The sequence below is a fragment of the Oppia nitens genome, unplaced genomic scaffold (genome assembly GCF_028296485.1).
Source record: "Oppia nitens isolate AA-2021 unplaced genomic scaffold, nextdenovo-longstitch-racon4-pilon3 scaffold4_pilon_pilon_pilon, whole genome shotgun sequence".
Lineage (NCBI taxonomy): Eukaryota > Metazoa > Arthropoda > Arachnida > Sarcoptiformes > Oppiidae > Oppia > Oppia nitens.
In genome coordinates, this window is record NW_026533232.1 from 1,407,738 (window position 1) to 1,427,807 (window position 20,070).

The following is a 20,070-nucleotide window of genomic DNA, read 5'->3' on the forward strand; positions in this document are numbered from 1 at the left end:
TGTTCGAGTCATTGTTGATGTGATCCCGTGATTCAGCATTGCCACTTGATTGGAGTCTGATTGTTCGGCCAAATCCAAGAGTCGCTTCTTGTCATTGAAGTATGACTCGATGGTCTCGTTTGATCTCAACTCACGTTCCATGGCCTCAGTCAATGGATGACGGATGACACGGGCGAACCGGTTCATCATCTTCTTTTTGACTTCAGCCCATGTTATTGAGTCGGCTTGTGGTGCAATTTCACGCACCAGAAATCTCATCGCCTCTCCTGTGACATGGCGTCCAAGTGCTGTGATGCGGTCGTCATCTGAGAAACCACGTGTGACTAACGTGAAGAGAGCCAACCAATCATCGGCTTTGACCAATGGATCGCTGCCTGAGAATGTGTCGCAGAGTCGGCCAGTGTTTCTGGATCTGCTGTGATTCGATTGATTGTCCTCTTCATCGTCGTTGTTGAAGACCATGTGTTGTATGGCGTTGGCGCTAGCATTTCTTCTCTGTTGTTGTCCACGTGTTTGAAGTCCATGTGAACCGGAGGCGGAAGTTAATGCTGTTGGCGACGCCATGTCTGCATCGTTGGTGTTCATTGTGTCGTTGAGTTGGTTTCTGCGATTTTTTCTGCTGTTTTTGCTTGGAGCCATTGTTGTTGAGGTTCACGTGTTTTCTTGAGTTCACTTGAGTTGAATTGATGTCTGAATTTTTCAGTCGTGAAGTGGTTCGATTCTTGAAGACTGCGCCAAGTTGTGACCGTGGATGAGATTGAATGAGTGGACACAACCAATTGATCGGTAAAACAATTTATTGTTTAAAAATAAAAAAATTAAAAATTGATTAAAAAAAATGGTTGATTTGATTTGTTTCAGGTTTTGTCAAGTGATTGATTCAAGTGAAGGCTTGAATGTCAAGAAAACAGAGAGTGAATGCAAGAGAGGAGAGAAGTGGTGATTGAAGAGTGATTGATCAGAGAGAGAGAAAAAGTGAACTGACGTCCACTTAAGTAGTGGACGGCCTGAAGGGTTGTCCAATGAGAGTGAAGGGTTGGTTGAAATCTGTTGTGAGTGTGTGTGTGTGATCTGTGGGCCATCTAGGGTCACAATTACTAACAATTTTATTATTAATATTTCAATTTTGCTACTAATTATGAATTAGTATATTATTATTTTTACTAAAAATGTGACATAAAATTTACTATTAAAAACTGTAACAAAATAATTACTTGCTTTATTAATGTATTTTATATATACATACAGTAAGAGTTTTTTGAAAATAGTATTATATTGCATTTAATATTATATTAAAAATTAATTTCCACATTAATGTTAAAATTTATAATAAGTTATTTGTACAGTAAAATAACACATGGTATTAATTTTTCAATAAAGTAGTCAAAATTTTTGATTAAAATTATAGCTAAATTTTTATCAGATATTTATTATTGTTGCAGTTATAATAATAATAATAATTATTACAATATATAGTAGTAGTATATTTAATTTATTTTCAATGACACGGCTAATACCGCACTCCCGGTTCCAATCGCTGGGTATAAGTCTATCGGTTAGTGCATAAAACTGGTCAACAGGACAGTCGACTGATGTACAATTGGGTAGTTTCAACAAATACGGACTTTTACTGTTGTCCAGTGTTTCATTGTAGTAATACAATTTGACAAAATAGCCCTGTCCATGGGCAGCACCTGACTGCTGGTGCAACTCAACTAATACGGATGATCCATACGGTGCTATCAGATTGTTCCAGACGTCCAGTGCGTGCATAAGCACACATACCTTTGTGTCGTGAGTAGAGTATAAATATAGTTTATAATTAAACTCACGATCGACTGACCCGTTGACATGTTTTCGTATATTGTTGACCAACTCATTGACCAGTGGCCCGGCTCTAGTCTTTTTGACTACCGGAGCCGTATAAACGGTATTCCAATATTGTTGGACCATTGACTCCAATCGTTCAATAATAGCCAGGTCATCACTGGGCGGCCAAACGCTATGGTTGGACCAGTAATAACCTTTTGTGTATTCAATATATAGAGTATCCCATAACTGTGCTGCCTCGTATAAACCCTTGATCTCGCGACCAACTAGTTTGCCCAACCGGTCTAAAAACTCCCTGTGCTTTTCGACAATTTTATCGACCGTTTCGCCATTGAAATAGTCGTCAATAGCCTGGCTAGCAGTCGGACAGTAGGAATCCATACGTAGCATTGAATCGTTGTTTTTCATTTCAAACGGATAAGTATAAATGGGAACCGGTTGCCAATTGCTACCTAACTGGGCATCAGTACTTATATTCCATTGCCACTGTTCAGCAATTGGTGGATATGCTCCGGCCATTAGCATTGTTGCCGACTCTAGACATCGTTTTTTGGCCGAACTCCTAGCGTACACCTCTCGGGGACTGTTGTCTGAACCCAAAAATCCGGTATACTCTTGGCGTATAAATTGTCCCATTTTATACATACGATGTTTGCCATCATTGGTCAGCTCACCCACTCCTTCGTACCAATACATTGACTGATTGATAAACGGGTCGTTCGGAAACCATATTTCGGCATTTCGGTCGCCGTGTCGGTGAACTATTTGCAACAGTTTTAATGTGTCGATTGGATGGTCAGTCCATACCTGGACTGTCAGTACTTTATAATTTGTTACAATTATTAATAATATTTCTAATAATAATAATACTGAATAATATAAATATTTTGTAGACATTTCTATTTTTTTGTTGTAAATTATTACAAAAAAAAAAATTGAAAAAATAGTTGCAATTAAAGTACTTGAATTGTGTTTTGATTTTTCTATAACAGTCACTATAATCACTGATTTTTTACATACACAAACAAATCACAAATTAATCATTGTAATCTAAATAAAATTAAAACTTAAATTAAAAACAATGTAAAATAAATATATTGATAATATATATTTTTAAAAAATAATTTATATACTCACATAAATTTAAATATATTTTAATATACTGTCAAAATGTGTGTCAATTTTTTTTGTATTATTTTGTTTTTGTTGTATTTCAATGTCTTTTTAATAATCTTTTAAGTAAACATTGAGACATGTGATATACTAGAACTGATTAAAAAAATATAATTAATTAATTAGTTAAATAAATACTTGATATTTTTTTATTAAAATAAATAAATAATTACTTCATATAGTGTTGTAATTTTGTTAATATTGCGTTATATTGTTTAATTGAGATAATTATTTTAATAGCTTAGTATATTATTGATAAAACTAGAATTAAAGATAAAATTATAGTTAATTACTGTATATTTTATTATTTTATTATTGTTAAAAAGTTATTTTTATATGTATAATATTGTTTTATTTTTATTTTATGACATCTCAAATAAGTACAGCTAAAATAGGGTAGACTAACTAAAATAATAAATAAAATTTTAAAAGATTTTGAAATATTGAATATATTAAAATAGATAATAAAAATAAAACTGAAAATAACTACAAAACTATACTAAAATAAAAATAATAAAAAATCATTTTTTTATAAGTAGTAATAATTATACAATATATAACTATAACATTTTATTTAAATACTAATACATTTATGTAATAATAATAATAATAATATAGATTTTATTTAATATTTTCGCAAAGTTATAGTCATAATAAAAACAAAACATATGATTAAACAATAGATATTTAGTTTGATTGAATAGTCACCACTAATACTGCACTCCTGGTTCCAGTCTCTGGATATAACATTATCGGTCAATGAGTAAAACTGATTAATTGGACAGTTAGTAGATGTACAGTTGGGTAGTTTTAACAAATAGGGACTTTTGGTTTCGTCCAGTGTTTCATTATAATAATATAATTTGACAAAATATGACTGATCATCGGACTGTTGGTGTAATTCAATTATAAGTGTCGACCCGTATGGCATTAATAGGCCATTCCATATGTCCAGTGCTGTCATCAACGATCCTAACTTTGAGTCGTGTGTTGAATATAAATATAGTTTATAGTCATACGGTTTACTGGTTGTACCATTGATACGCTCCTTAATGTTGGTGACCAATTCATTGACCAGTGGACCGGCTCTTGTCTTTTTTACTACCGGATCACTGTATCGGGTGTTCCAAAATTGTGTGACCATAACTGCCAGTCTATCAACATTTTCTTTATCATCACTGGGCGGCCACATACTATGGTTAGACCAGTAATATTTTTTATTATATTCAATGGCCAGTGTATCCCATAAATCATTGATCACTTGGAGATTACTAAGTGGTCGGCCAACAGTTTCTCCTAGTTTTTCCAAAAACGCCGTTTCCTTATTTGTTATGCTTCTAGCGATTTCTCCATTCAAGTAGCTATTAGTAATTTCATCAGCTTTGGGACAGTTGGCCTCCATTCGCAACAGTTGATCATCATCTTTGATTTCAGTCGGATAGGTATATATGGGAAACGGTTGCCAATCTTTGCCTAACTGAGCACCGTCAGATAAATTCCATGTCCAGTTGCTAGTTGTTGGTGGATAAGCACCGGCCAATACAAGTGCTACAGATTCCAGACAACGATTTACAGCCGAACTGCGGACATATACTTCACGGGGACTGTACTGCGAGCCCAGGTAGTCAGCGTATTGTTGGCGCAAAAATAGTCCCGTTTTATACATACGATATTTGCCATTAGTGGTCAGCGCACCGTCTCCTTCGTACCAGAACTCTGTTAGGTTAAGGAACGGGTCATTTGGAAACCAATTTTCGGCATTTCGGTCGCCGTGTCGGTGAACTATTTGCAACAGTTTTAACGTTTCAATTGGATGGTCAGTCCATACTGTTTCTGTAAAATGTTGATGTTTTAGTAATACAAATAGTATTATCGCTATGTATTTTGTATACATATTAATGATTTTTATACAGTATTATAATAATAATAAATAAACTAAAATCATTTAATAACTGTTAAATGATGTTATGTCTAATATAAGCAATAATTGTTATTATAGTAATTATTTTTATAGCAGTTATAATTAAATAATAAAAATAGAGTTTAAAACGACAAATATTTTATTAATAGCATTGTTTTAAAATTAAATATATTGCAAAATAAATATTTTATATTAATTGTAATAAAATTTTATTGAGTAGAAAGTTTATTAATTATTATATATTAAAATAAACAATTTAAGAAATAATAAAAATTAAGTTATAAAATCAATATGAAATAATTAACTAGCTAATATCTAGATTTATACTTGGGTACATTATTAAATTTTTATAATTATCTTAATCAGCTATAAACTTGTGAAAGAAAAAAAATTAAATACCAATATAAAATTATAGTACTTAGGGGTGGTTCACATATTACTTTTGCACATGAAGGGAGGGTGGGGAAGGGGTAGTGATCTTAAGAACGTTCGCATTTAGATAATATATTATTTTTAGTGATGGGGGTAGCGGTTATGGATATCTGAACGTAATTTTTTATAATGACTACATGCGAACATTTGCAAACATAGGGGAGGGAGGGGTCTAGATTTCTTAAAAAGTGCGAACGTATTATGTGAACAGTCCCTTATAATTATTTGTACTTATACTTATTTATTATACTTATAATTACTGTATATAAAATTAATGTTATATTAATATGTATGGTATAGTTAATTAAGTTAAGTTAGTTAATAATATTTTTTAATTTAAGTTATATAAAGTACATTGTAAAAAATTTTACAATCAATAATAAAAAAAAGTACTGCTAATTTTATTTGTAGTTTTTAACTTGTACACTTTATTTTTTATTAAAGAAAAATTTAGATTTAATCAAAAGCATTTTTAATATTTATATTTAAAAAAAAAAAATATTTTAATAAAATACAATATTTCATTAATGTTTTTTGTTAATATTGTTTATGTATCTGTAATATATAGTAATATTTTTAGCAATTTTAATTAAGTAATTAAAATTGTTGAATAAAAACATATTTCATTACAAATATTTAATTAAAGTTATAATAACAATACAGTAGATTTAAATACAAAAAGTTATATTTTATTAAAATATTTATTGATAAAGTTTTACTTATAGTTTTACACTTTAAGTTTTACACTAACAATAAAGAAATTAAGTTTTGTTGTGTAGTCAGCATAGGTTACAATTATGACTTCCCATTAATACCGCACTCCCGGTTCCAATCGCTTGGTATAAAAGTATTGGTTAGTGTGTAAAACTGCTCAATGGGACAGTCGATTGATGTACAGTTGGGTAGTTTCAACAAATAAGGCCTTTTAGTGTCGTCCAGTGTTTCATTATAGTAATATAATCTAACAAAATATCCCTTTCCATTGATAGCACCCAACTGTTGGTGCAATTCGACTATAAGTGATGACCCAAGTGGTACTAATATGCCATTCCATATGTCCAGTGTTATCATAAGCGGACATAATTTTATGTCGTGCGTTGAATACAAATACAGTTTATAGTCATACGGTTTGTCAATGATTGTCCCATTGATACGATCCTTGATATTGGTAACCAACTCTTTGATCAGTGGACCTGCGTTTGTCTTTTTTAACACCGGATCACTGTATTGGGTCTTCCAAAACTTGTTGACCATAACTTTCAGTCTATCAATATTAGACTTATCATCACTGGGCGGCCATATGCTATGGTTAGACCAGTAATATTTTCTAGAGTATTCAATGGCCAGTGTATCCCATAAATCATTGATCACGTGAAGATTACTAAGTGGTCGGCCAACAATTTTTCCTAGTTTTTCCAAAAACGCCGTTTCCTTATTTGTTATACTTCTAGCGATTTCACTATTAAAATACTTTTCAGTAGCTTCCTTAGCTTTGGGACAGTAGGCATTGGTTCGCAGCAGTTTATCATTATCTATGAGTTTAGCCGGATAACTATAAACTGTAAATTGTTGCAAGTCATTAGCTAACTGAGCACCGTTAGTAAGATTTGATTGCCAATTGGCAGTTGTTATGAGTGGATAGACACCGGCCAACAACATCTGAATCGATTCCAAACAACGGTTTGCACCTGAACTACGAGCATATACTTCACGGTTATTGTATTGAGAGCCCAGGTATGCAGCGTACGATTGACGAATAAACTGTCCGATCCGATACATACGATACTTTCCATTATTAGTCATCTCCATTTCCCCCTCCGGCCAATATTTTTTAAGATCAATAAACGGATCATTTGGTAAATCTAATGCCGGATTTCGGTCGCCGTGTCGGTGAACTATTTGCAATAATTTCAATGTATTGATCGGATGGTCAGTCCATTCTACCACTGTTTCTGTAAAATGTTGTTCAAGTAATATTGATAATAATATTACAATAAATATAAAACAGTAATTTTTATACATATTTTAGTAACTAAAATTTAGTTTAATAATATTTTTTTTTAATATAATATTTTAAAAAGTAATTTATATAGCATTTTTAATTAATTATCATATTTTGAAAAAACATATTTTAGTACAAATATTTAATTAAAGTTATTACAACTATATATTATTAAATTTATTTAAAAAAAAACATTAATATAAATATTTAAAAAAGTAGAAATAAATTTTTAAAAAAAATATATTTTATTAAAATATTTATTCATAAAGTTTTACTTATAGATACCCTAACAATAAACAAATTAAGTTTTGTTGTGTAGTCATCATAGGCTACAATTATGACTTGACATTAATACCGCACTCCCGGTTCCAATCGCTTGGTATAAAAGTATTGGTTAGTGTGTAAAACTGCTCAATGGGACAGTCGACTGATATACAGTTGGGTAGTTTCAACAAATAAGGCCTTTTAGTGTCGTCCAGTGTTTCATTATAGTAATATAATCTAACAAAATATCCCTTTCCATTGATAGCACCCAACTGTTGGTGCAATTCGACTATAAGTGATGACCCAAATGGTATTATTATGCCATTCCATATGTCCAGTGTTATCATAAGCGGACATAATTTTACGTCGTGTGTTGAATACAAATACAGTTTATAGTCATACGGTTTGTCAATTGTTGTCCCATTGATACGCTCCTTGATATTGGTAACCAACTCTTTGATCAGTGGACCTGCGTTTGTCTTTTTTAACACCGGATCACTGTATCGGGTCTTAAAATACTTGTTGACAATAACTTCCAGTCTATCAATAATAGACTTATCATCACTGGACGGCCATATGCTATGGTTAGACCAGTAATATTTTTTCGAGTATTCAATGGTCAGTACATCAAATAAATTTTCAATAACTTCTAGATTAATCAGTTTGCGGCCAACAATTTTTCCTAACTTTTCTAAAAATGCCGTTTCCTTATAAGATATATTTCTAGCGATTTCACTATTAAAATACTTTTCGATAGCTTCCATAGCTTTGGGACAGTAAGCATTGATTCGCAGCAGTTTATCATTATTTTTAAATTTATCCGGATAACTATATACTGTAAACGGTTGCAAATCACTACCTAACTGAGCACTGTTAGTAAGATTTGATTGCCAATTGGCAGTTGTTATGAGTGGATAGACACCGGCCAACAACATCTGAATCGATTCCAAACAACGGTTTGCACCTGAACTACGAGCATATACTTCACGGTGATTGTATTGAGAGCCCAGGTATGCAGCGTACGATTGACGAATAAACTGTCCGATCCGATACATACGATACTTTCCATTATTAGTCATCTCCATTTCCCCCTCCGGCCAATATTTTTTAAGATCAATAAACGGATCATTTGGTAAATCTAATGTCGGATTTCGGTCGCCGTGTCGGTGAACTATTTGCAATAATTTCAATGTATCGATCGGATGGTCAGTCCATTCTACCACTGTTTCTGTAAAATGTTGTTCAAGTAATATTGATAATAATATTACAATAAATATAAAAATATAATTTATATAATACATATTTTAGTTTTATAATATTTTTATTATTGTTAATTAATGTTTTTTTTTAAAATATTTAAGTGTGTATATTAAATAGTAATTTCTATAGTATTATTAATTAATTATCATATTTTGAAAAAAACATATTTTATTAATAGTGCAAATATTTAATTAAAGTTAATACAACTATACATTGAATTATTAAATTTATTTATTTGAAAAAACATTAATATAAAAATTTAAAAAAGTACAAGTAATTTTTTTTAAAAATTAATCAATAAATTTATACAACTTAGAAATGTTTAAATATATATAAAATGTGAAAAATTTAACTTAACTTTTTAATTTTTATTTATATACTTTATTTATAATATAGTTAGTGTATTATATAGACTCTAGTCAATAGTTTTAGCAATTTTAATTAATGTCATATAATTATGACTTCCCATTAGTACTACACTCCCGGTTCCAATCGCTTGGTATAAAAGTATTGGTTAGTGCGTAACCTAACTGGTCAATATTTAATTATAATTATTACAATTATACATTTAAATATTAAATTTATTTATTTAATACAAAAATATTAATATAAAGATTTTTTAAAAAAAAGTATAAACATAAATTTTAACAAATAATAATCAATAAAACTAGTATAAACGTAAATATCAACAAATAATAAATTAATAAAACTGTTTTAATTACATTTGATCTCAAATCAGCTTTTGATATCATAAATCACAAAATATTAATTAATAAATTGCAGTATTATTGTGAAGAAAATACACTAAAATGGTTTGAAAGCTATTTAACTAATAGATATTCTTTTGTATGCAATAATAGCAAACTTTCAAAACCGATGACAACTGATATCTCTGTATTTCAAGGGTCATGTTTATCGCCACTACTTTTTAATTTATTTATTAACGATATTACAAGTCTACCATTAAAAGGAAAGTTATATCTATTTTGTGATGAGATGTCTTTAGTGGTCAGTGGGAAAAATCATGAATCGCTTCAAAATAACATTAATATTGATATGAAATTAATTAATCAATGGTTAAAAAACAATCAGTTAGTACTGAATTATAAAAAATGTAATTTTGTTTTAATGGGAAAACAAACACAAAATACTATTGAAGTAAAAATCAATAATCATGTTATAAACAAAATGGATTCTACATGTGTTTTAGGTTTAACAATTGATAATCAATTGAATTTTAATCATCATATTAACAAATTAGTATCTAATTTAAAATCACGATTAAGTTTAATATTACGCTTAAAAAGTATATTACAGGAAACAACATTAAATTTTTTATATAAGTCTATAGTGAAACCAAAAATAGATTATGCTATTAGTTTGTATGGACACACATATGACTGTCATTTAGATTTTTTAATAAAAATCCAAAAAAGATTTGCCCGGACTATCACTAACTCGGAAATGACAGCAAATAGCAAACAATTGTTTGAAAGACTTGGATGGCTATCAATCAAAAATACTGTAAAATATCAATCAGTTGTATATATATTTAAAGTACTATAAAAATACTATAAACGGGTTATCAGCTAATTATTCAAGACTTTTTTAATTATAACTGTTGTGTTATATTACAGGCCTCAGGTAATTAATTAGCTAATTAGTAATTAATTAATTAATTAAAAAAAATTAAAAATTTTTTACTTACTTATTTTTGTTGTGTTCGTCTAAAAATAGTAATATATGGACGGTAAGTACCATTATTAGCATAAAATGGTTCAACTATAAAATCATGATTGATTTTTAAATGTTTTAATATTAAATTAAATGAAATGCTATAATGTTTGCAAATTTTGCACATATACTCTCTCTCATTGTGCAAAAACTGTGTATTATCCATATTAATATTAAAATACAAATGAATAATCTTTTAGATATTAAAAAATAATTTTTAAAATTAGAAATAAAAATAATTTTTATAACACATATATATTAATATTATAAATATTATATATGTGTTAAAAATTTTGTAAATTGAATAATAATTAATTAATTAATATAAACTAACAATGTAGCAGTTATATAAAAAGTATTTTTAAATAAACAAATAGTACTATAAAAATACATAAATAATGAAAAAGTATTTGTATTTTAAATACATGTTAAAAATTGTATAAAAATATAATGTAATTAGCAATAAATTAAATTATTTTTAAATTCAATTAGTTAATATACAATAAGATTATCAAAAACATGTGAAAATTAATATAAACAATAATAATAAAAATACAAAATTAATTTATTTTAAACAAAAATTTTTGTAAATTATTATAAGGTTGTGAAATAACAATAATAAAAATTATAAATATGTCAAACAATTATTATTGTTAGATCTAAATTATAAACAAAAAATAGTAATTTATTATAAGGTTGTGAAAAAACAGTCATTAAAATTATAAATATATATATATATATAAACAATTAATATTGTTATATCAAACATAATATATAGTAAATAAAAGTTAATATATTATTACTTTAAAAATATATTTTTTAGTATTAAATAACTTAAATAATTATTTCCATTTATGGTTATTATATTTGTTTTTAAAAATAATTTATATGTTATTTGGCATAATTTCTATTAGTATAGAATTATTATACAGTAAAATCATATATAAGCAACAGACACTTTCACTAAAAATCATTCAAACAATTTTTGAGATTAACTTTATCTCTAATTTGTTACTTACTGTTACTTACTTTTTCTGTAAAGTTTTTGCTAAAGTACTGGTATAAAATGTCTACAAATGCTAAAGATTTCTTGGATATTGAGGCTTTGGAAGTATCCGATACAGACGAGTCTGGAGCCAGTGTTTCAGGTGATGAACCTATATCTTTGGTAGTCCCTAAACAAACAAACAAACGACAAAAAAATACTTCTACTCCCTCTAAAGGTAGTACATCCAAAACAGCAAAAAAATCTAAAGTCGATGACAATGAAGGCTATGCTATTGTCGATAATACTGGCTTCCAAGGAGAAAAGGATAAATTGCTTCACAAATGTCGTTCCGGTAATTTATTAATTAAAATTAAATATAATTATTTTGATTCTTGTAATTAATTAACTATAATAATTTAAATATATTTAAAACAGATTATTTTGGACAAGCTCTAACTGAGGGAGGTAAGGTCGTATTTTATTCTCTTAAACGGCACCCGACTACGGGAAATCTGATTCCAATCTACTCATACCGCTTTGAAGTGGGTAAAATAAAACATGCAATAAAAGTACTAGGATTTTTGGCTAAAAAATATGGCGATGAATGTCAAAAATTATCAAAAAATGAGCTAAAAAAATTATCAAAATAATTAAATAATAAATCAATTAATTTGAAGTATTTTATTGATATGATTTTATTGATTTGATTTAATTGATTTGATTTAATTGATTTGATTTAATTGATTTGATTTAATTGATTTGATTTGATTTAATTGATTTGATTTAATTGATTTGATTTAATTGACTTGATTTAATTGATTTGATTTAATTAATATGATTTAATTAATTTGATTTAATTAATTAATATGATTTAATTAATATGATATAATTAATTTGTTTAATTTGTTTAATTTGATTAATTTTATTAATTTGATTAATTTGATTTTATTATTTTTATTTAATTAATTCTATAAAATTAATATGATGTTATTTGTTTTAAATGTATTTTTATAACAATTCTATAATTATAATTACTTATTAATAATTTTTATTTTGATTTTTATTATATCAAAAATTGTATTTTTACAACCCTGTATTATTTGAAATATTTAATTTTTTATCATTAATTTTTGAATCAATTTATTTTTTATATTGTATTTTATCAACCCTGTAATAATTAAATTTTTTATTTTATAAATTTTAATAAAAAATATTTTATGTAATATTATATTTAGTTAAATATATTAATTAATTTAAAAGAAAATATATTATTATTATTAAAAATATTATTATATTCATTTTATAATTATTTGTAATTTATTTTAATTTAAAACTTACAAATTTTTGTAGTGTCGAGTGTGAACTGAACCTCAAATAATACTTTAATGTTAAATAATATTAATATAAAATTATAAATAAAACATTAATTAAATATATTATAATTTTCAAAAAACATTTATTTACATTTATATTATATTTATATACATACAAAATAAATAGCATTTTTACTAAATATATTAGGCATATATGCTATACGGCATTAGATATTAGCAGTAGCCGTCAAATAAAATTTTTTTTTATCGCAAACTTGTTTTTCAACAACAAAACTAAAATAACATTTTAATTCAATTTATACTAATAGTGACATCTATTTTATCTTAAAAGTAATGAATTAAATAAATAATAATTATATAATAATGCATTCATAGTATTGAATATATATATATTTTAAACATTAGTTTACTATTTGTGTGATTTTAAGTTTATATTGAGTTTGCTTTCAATTTGTTTGCACTGTTGTGTCAAATGAGAGATTCCTATGAAATGTAATGAATATTTGAAAAACAATTTAATGTATGAAATGCTATGAATAGTAAAGACATATAAATATATGACTTGTATTGCATTACATATACAGTAGTCAAGTATTGAAGACTATTGTATACTATTGTATGTATAGTCCAATCAAATTGTTTGTTGTTTATATCGGTCACAACATTCACTACATTAGCACTGAATACTATATATATAGTTTGAAACTAAATATAATTATTATTTATTTTTATACAATTATTTTTTTAAATAAATATTTATTTAATAAACAATTTTGATTTCAAATAAACAAATTTTTGTATAAATAAAAAATGAAAGAAATTGACAATTATTGGGTCAATAGTATAGTTTAGATCATCACTGTTGCCATACATTCAAACATTTGACTGTTTTCTACATTTAATTATTTTATAAAAGTATTATATGATATATATATATATCTAAGACCGGATTTCAGATCGCGCTATATATTTATAATAATAATAAATTTTAAAAAAAATATTTACTTTATTTTTTAATATAAACTGTATTATAGATTTTGATGACATATATGAATTCAATAGATTATATGTAACAATAGACTCATAGTTTATAGCATTGGATATTTTTATTATAAATAATAATAAAAACATATCATTCATAGTATAGAAACCTAATATTAGTTTCAATTTTTCATCCGAAATGTTAACAAAAAAAATGTTATATAAATAATTAATAAAATTATTTAACTAATGGTTAGCCATAAGAGAGACATTTCATATTATAGTCGTATATCTCATTGTAAACTGCATTCAATTTATAAATTATATGTTTAATACTAGCATTAATGTATTGTTGGGTTTATTGAGTGATAGACCAATACGATAGAAATTACTGTCGGCACCTATAGCTCAGGTGGCAATAATTTTTGCTTATTAAACTTATCAAACATTTTTATTTAGTAATTTAGTATTTACTGCTTTTAATTATATATATATCAGTGCCCGGATATCAGTTCGCACAAAAAAAACAAATTTTATTTAATAAACTTCACACAAAAAAAATTTCATATAAAACCAGTTGAGAATGCTAAAAAAGCAAATCTATACGAACTCCTAATCCGAACTAAAAATTAATTAAAATCAAATGTTTCAGTATGACAAATAAACCTTATATATATATTATATACAATAACAAATAAATTATTGAATCATAATTTCTTAAAACTTATTTTTGTACTTTAGCCGCCATTTTGTGAATTTTCAAAAATTAAATTATTGTGATCACATTTAAATATAATTAAATACTGCTTAATTAATAAATAAATAATTGCCTGAAATTGTAATCACTTTTATTCCACATAATTTTTTACACGTTTATTGTCATAATTGTAGTTTTTAATAAATTGCAATCATTTGTTGTAAAATTTTATTTACATTTATTAAAATAAATTATTAAACTAATTTATAATTAATTAAATTTATATTCAAAGTGGTGTTTGAAATGGCGATCACAAATTTTTTGTGTGATTTTATATATGTTATAAATAAGATTAGAGCAAATAAAATAAAATATAAGTGTGAAAAATCCTGTGACTGATTTATAGTATACTATTATTTTGTATAATAATTTATGATTACAATCATATTAATAATTGTATAAATTAATAACTATTTATATAATCCAAATAAAATATTAATTAACATAAATGTCTTAATATAACTTAAACAAAACAATAGCAAATAAACAAAAAATACATTTATTTAATAAAAATTTATATTTATATATATTATAAAATAATTAAACTATTTATTATTATTATTATTACATAATTTTGACCGAAATGTCATTAAACTAAATATTTAAATTAATTTTAATATAAGTTTTAATATTATAAAAAATAATTTACAATTTAAATTAAAATAAAAAATTTTTAAAATGATTTTTATAAGAAATTATATTATTTTAAAAAAATTTCAAGATATTAATTACATACCCGATATATTTATAAATAAAATAAATTAAATTTTAAAAATTATATATTAATTAATTAATTTTAATATTTCTAGTATTATAAAAAATATATTAATTTTTTGTTGTTTGTTTGATTGTAAAAATATTGATAATATATTAATAATTATTTTTATTTTTAAAGGTCCTTTGCCATACATTAAAAGAAGAATTTTGCGCCTAACATGTCCAATATGCGATAGCGATGCTATTAAAGCTATTGATGCTATTGATCATATTCTAAATTGTAATAAAAATGAAGCCAAGAGAATTAAAGAACCTAATCAACTATCGATGCATTTTGTTATTATTAACTTAACTCTATACATTATTGGACTGACAAACAAAATTCATAAAATTATTCCCCAACATCTAATGTTTTACCCTGGAGTAATAACTCAAATTTGGGCACTTTACGATATTGCTTACAAATCTGTTAATAAAATTCAAATTCCAGAAAATGATTGGTATTTTGTTGATAGATATATCGAATATATATTAAAAAATTGTATAAAAGTTGAAGATATTTACTTACGAATTTTACCGAAATTTACTATCAATGATTTTAATATGGCTTTTGGTTGTGATAGAGATTATAGTTATGTGATGACAGATGAAACTTTGAAAACTTTAACATTGGCCGATAAAAATCATGCTGCTTTTACACCGTCATAAATTTAAAATAAATATTAATAAAAAACAAAATTTTTTATATATAAATTATATGGTAATGGGATTTATATATATATATATATTATATACTAATGGGATTTTTATATATCTAATGTATTTTTATATATCTAATGTATTTTTATATATACTATATTTTAACTTACTGATTTTTAAATTTTTGTAATATTTTTATTTAACAATAAATATATATTTTTTAAAATATTTTTTTATTCACAACATAAACAATTTTGAGTAGAATTTTTAACCATTTCAATTAAATATGGTTTTGAATAATATGAAATATATGTATAAAAGTTTTTTTTATTATTTATTTGATTATCAACAATTAAATCAGTTTTATTATATTTAAATGTTGTGTTAAACGACACAAAATTATGTAGTGTCAAATAGCAGTTATCAAATTGATTTTTTAAATCATAATCTTTTATTTGATTGGAGTCAGTTGTCTTAGTAATTTTATATAAACTTATAAAAATTAATATTATTATAATAAGTTGAAAAAATATTAAAATATTAATTTTATTCATTATTAAGCAGATAATATGGATACTATATTTAACCCGTTCCCTATATGTGAAATATGTGGACTACAATTAGATAGTCATCGTTTATATATACAACATCTGAGAAAAAATCATAAAAAAATAAAAAATAATTATACATGCGATTACTGCTTTTTAAGATTTTCAACTTTTATGGATCTTAAAACTCATTATATAACTTGTTTAAAATTACTTTTTCCAACTAAATGTTATTATTGTAATAAGAAATTTAAAAAATTATCAACATTTCTTAAACACAAAATTAATGAAAATCAACAAATTGGTTTTGGAAAATTTAAAATGCCAATACTGCCCATTGAATCAAAATTTCATTTAACTAGACATGCATTTAAAAATTTTTTGATGCAATATGAAATGTTTCCAGAAATAGATTTTAAAACAGCAGTCGATTTTTTTATGCATTATTTTGCTGATATAAATAAATTAATAATATTTATATTAAATTCTTTATCATCTATAAAAATACAAATTTGCATTCAAGCTACTTTTTTTAAAGAAGTTAACGGACTAAAAGTATATACAATTTCTTATTTTATTAGTGAAAACTACATCGTAAATAAATACACAAATATTAAATACATAATCAATAAAATTGCTGATTATATGGATAATAAAATAACTAATTTTGAAGCAATTGGTTCAGGTTGGACAATAAGTGAAATTGATAGAATGGATATAAGAATTGCAAATTATAAACCACTTAGAGGTGGTTGTGTTAATAATATATTACCTAAACAATTATTAAATAAACATGCAATAATTTCAATTAAGTCAAATGATAATAAATGCTTTTTATATTGTATACTTGCATATATTGCTAATAATTATTACAAATTTAATGATAAAAAACGTCATCGTATAGAACAGTTACCTCAAATTTTACCATTTATAAAATATCTAAATTTAAATAATATAATATTTCCTATTGATATAAAGCAAATAAAAAAATTTGAAACTAATAATAAACATCTTAATATAAGAATAAATATTTATGGATATGAAAAAATAATTAATGAGTTTTCAATAGTACCATTATATATATCGAAAAAGACAGCAAAACATACAATTAAATTATTATATTACAAAAATCATTATTATTTTATTAAAAATTTTAACGCAATATGTGGGAGTTATAGTTCTAATTGTCACCATTTTTGTGAAAATTGTATGACTGGCTATCGTAATAAAAAATCTTTGCATTTACATTATAAAAACTGTCAACATTTTAATCCAACTAAAATATCTATGCCTAAGAATAAAATAATGAAATTTGAAAAAATTGAATACATGTATAAAGTTCCATATGTAATATTTGCAGATTTTGAATCGTTATTAGTAAAAGACAACAAAAAAATTAATAATAAAACGTTTCAGACACATAACCACATTGCATCAGGATATTCCATAATTGTAATAAAAAATAATAATGATGTTTTTTATAATAAGTCTTATCGTGGAATAAATTGTTTAAGTAATTTTATTGAAACACTTTATTTAATATATTCAAGAATCAGTGGTGAAATATGCAATTTTAATAAAATTATAATAAATGATTATCAACTTAAAAATCATATAAAAGCTACTGTGTGTCATTTATGTAATAATTTATTAAATAATGATAAAGTATATGATCATGACCATTTAACTGGAATATATAGAGGTGCTGCTCACAATTTATGCAATTTAAGATACCAAGTACCTAAAAAAATTCCTCTTTATCTACATAATTTAAAAAATTATGATTCCCATTTTATTATTTCAAGCTTAAATTCACATTATTTTAAAAAATGCACAATAATACCTCAAAGTTTTGAAAAATTTATTTCCTTTAGTATTGATAATATTCAGGTACTAGATTCATACCAATTTTTAAGCGAAAGTTTAGATAAATTAGTTAATAATTTAAAAAATTCTGGAAGTAAATTTGAAATAACAAGTAAAGTATTTAAAAAGTATTTAATAAATAAAGATAATATTGATATACTATTTAAAAAAGGAGTTTTCCCATATGAGTATATGGATTCATGGAATAAATTTAATGATAATTGTTTGCCTCCAATTGAAGCATTTTATTCTAGTTTATCAAATACAACAATAAATAGTGATGAGTATAATTTTGCTAAAAAAGTTTGGAATTTATTTAATATAAAAACATTAGGAGAATATCAAAATTTCTATTGTTTGTTAGATACTTGTTTACTTGCAGATGTATTTCAAACATTTAGAAATACAATATATGATACATATAAATTAGAGGCTTCACATTTTTATAGTATTCCAGGTTTAGCTTGGACTGCAGCGTTGAAATATACTAAAGTAGAAATTGAGTTAATGACAGATGTTAATATGTATATGTTTATAGAGAAAGGTATTAGAGGTGGCATTTGTAATACAATGAAAAGATATGCAATTGCTAATAATAAATATTGTAAAAATTATGATAAGAATAAAACAGACATTTTTTTAATGCATTTTGATGTCAATAATTTATATGGCAAAAGTTTAAGCGAAAAATTACCTTTGAAAAATTTTAAATGGGTTTCTACCGAAATATTAAATAATATTAATTGGCAACAAATTGATACAAATTCTGAAAAAGGATACATTATTGAATGTGATTTAATTTATCCTAATTATTTACATGATTATCATAATGATTATCCATTAGCTCCAGAAAAAATGAAAATTCCTACAAATATTTTAAGTAGTTATCAATTAAAAATGTTAGAAAAATTAAAAAAATATGGATATAAACGTACTGCTACAGATAAATTAATGTTAACTTTATATGATAAAAAAAATTATATTTTACATTTTAAAAACTTAAAACTATACTTAAAATTAGGATTAAAAATTTCTAAAATTCATAGAGGTATCGAATTTATACAAGATAATTTTTTAAAATCATATATTTTGTTAAATACTAATTTGAGAAAAAATGCAAATAATGATTTTGAAAGAGATTTATATAAATTAATGAATAATTCAGTTTTTGGTAAAAGCATTGAAGATAAACGAAAACATATGGATATTAAATTAGCATTGAATTATAAACAAGCTGAAAAATGTATTCAAAAAATTAATTATGAAACTTTTCATATTTTATCATCTAAAGCATCGTTAATAAAAATGAAAAAAATAAATATTAATTTAGATAAACCAATTAGTATTGGTTTTACAGTTTTAGAATTATCTAAAGCTTATATGTATTCATTACATTATAACTTATTTAAAGCTCATTATAAAGATAATATAAAATTATTGTATACTGATACGGATTCGTTGGTCTATGAAATTAAAACTAATGACATATACCATGATTTACAAAATGATTTTTCTCCTATAATGGATTTTTCTAATTTTTCTAAAAATCATTTTTTATATAATG

The 20,070-nt window shown here is 24.9% G+C and overlaps 3 protein-coding genes across 3 annotated transcripts; all 3 read right to left on the reverse strand.

Moving 5' to 3' along the window:
* Positions 1-581: 581 nt before the first annotated feature.
* Positions 582-4,897, reverse strand: LOC128960052 (uncharacterized). Its single transcript, XM_054306114.1, has 3 exons — positions 3,665-4,897; positions 1,523-2,637; positions 582-729 (listed from the first exon to the last, which is right to left on the reverse strand). The coding sequence occupies exons 1-3, from the start codon at positions 4,895-4,897 to the stop codon at positions 582-584; spliced, it is 2,496 nt and encodes an 831-aa protein (XP_054162089.1).
* Positions 4,898-6,134: 1,237 nt separating this feature from the next.
* On the reverse strand, positions 6,135-7,320 carry LOC128960459 (prostatic acid phosphatase-like). The gene has a single exon (XM_054306549.1). The coding sequence runs from the start codon at positions 7,163-7,165 to the stop codon at positions 6,152-6,154; it is 1,014 nt and encodes a 337-aa protein (XP_054162524.1). The 5' UTR covers positions 7,166-7,320; the 3' UTR covers positions 6,135-6,151.
* Positions 7,321-7,651: 331 nt separating this feature from the next.
* On the reverse strand, positions 7,652-10,757 carry LOC128960053 (prostatic acid phosphatase-like). Its single transcript, XM_054306115.1, has 2 exons — positions 10,748-10,757; positions 7,652-8,850 (listed from the first exon to the last, which is right to left on the reverse strand). The coding sequence occupies exons 1-2, from the start codon at positions 10,755-10,757 to the stop codon at positions 7,694-7,696; spliced, it is 1,167 nt and encodes a 388-aa protein (XP_054162090.1). The 3' UTR covers positions 7,652-7,693.
* Between the last annotated feature and the right edge of the window lie 9,313 nt (positions 10,758-20,070).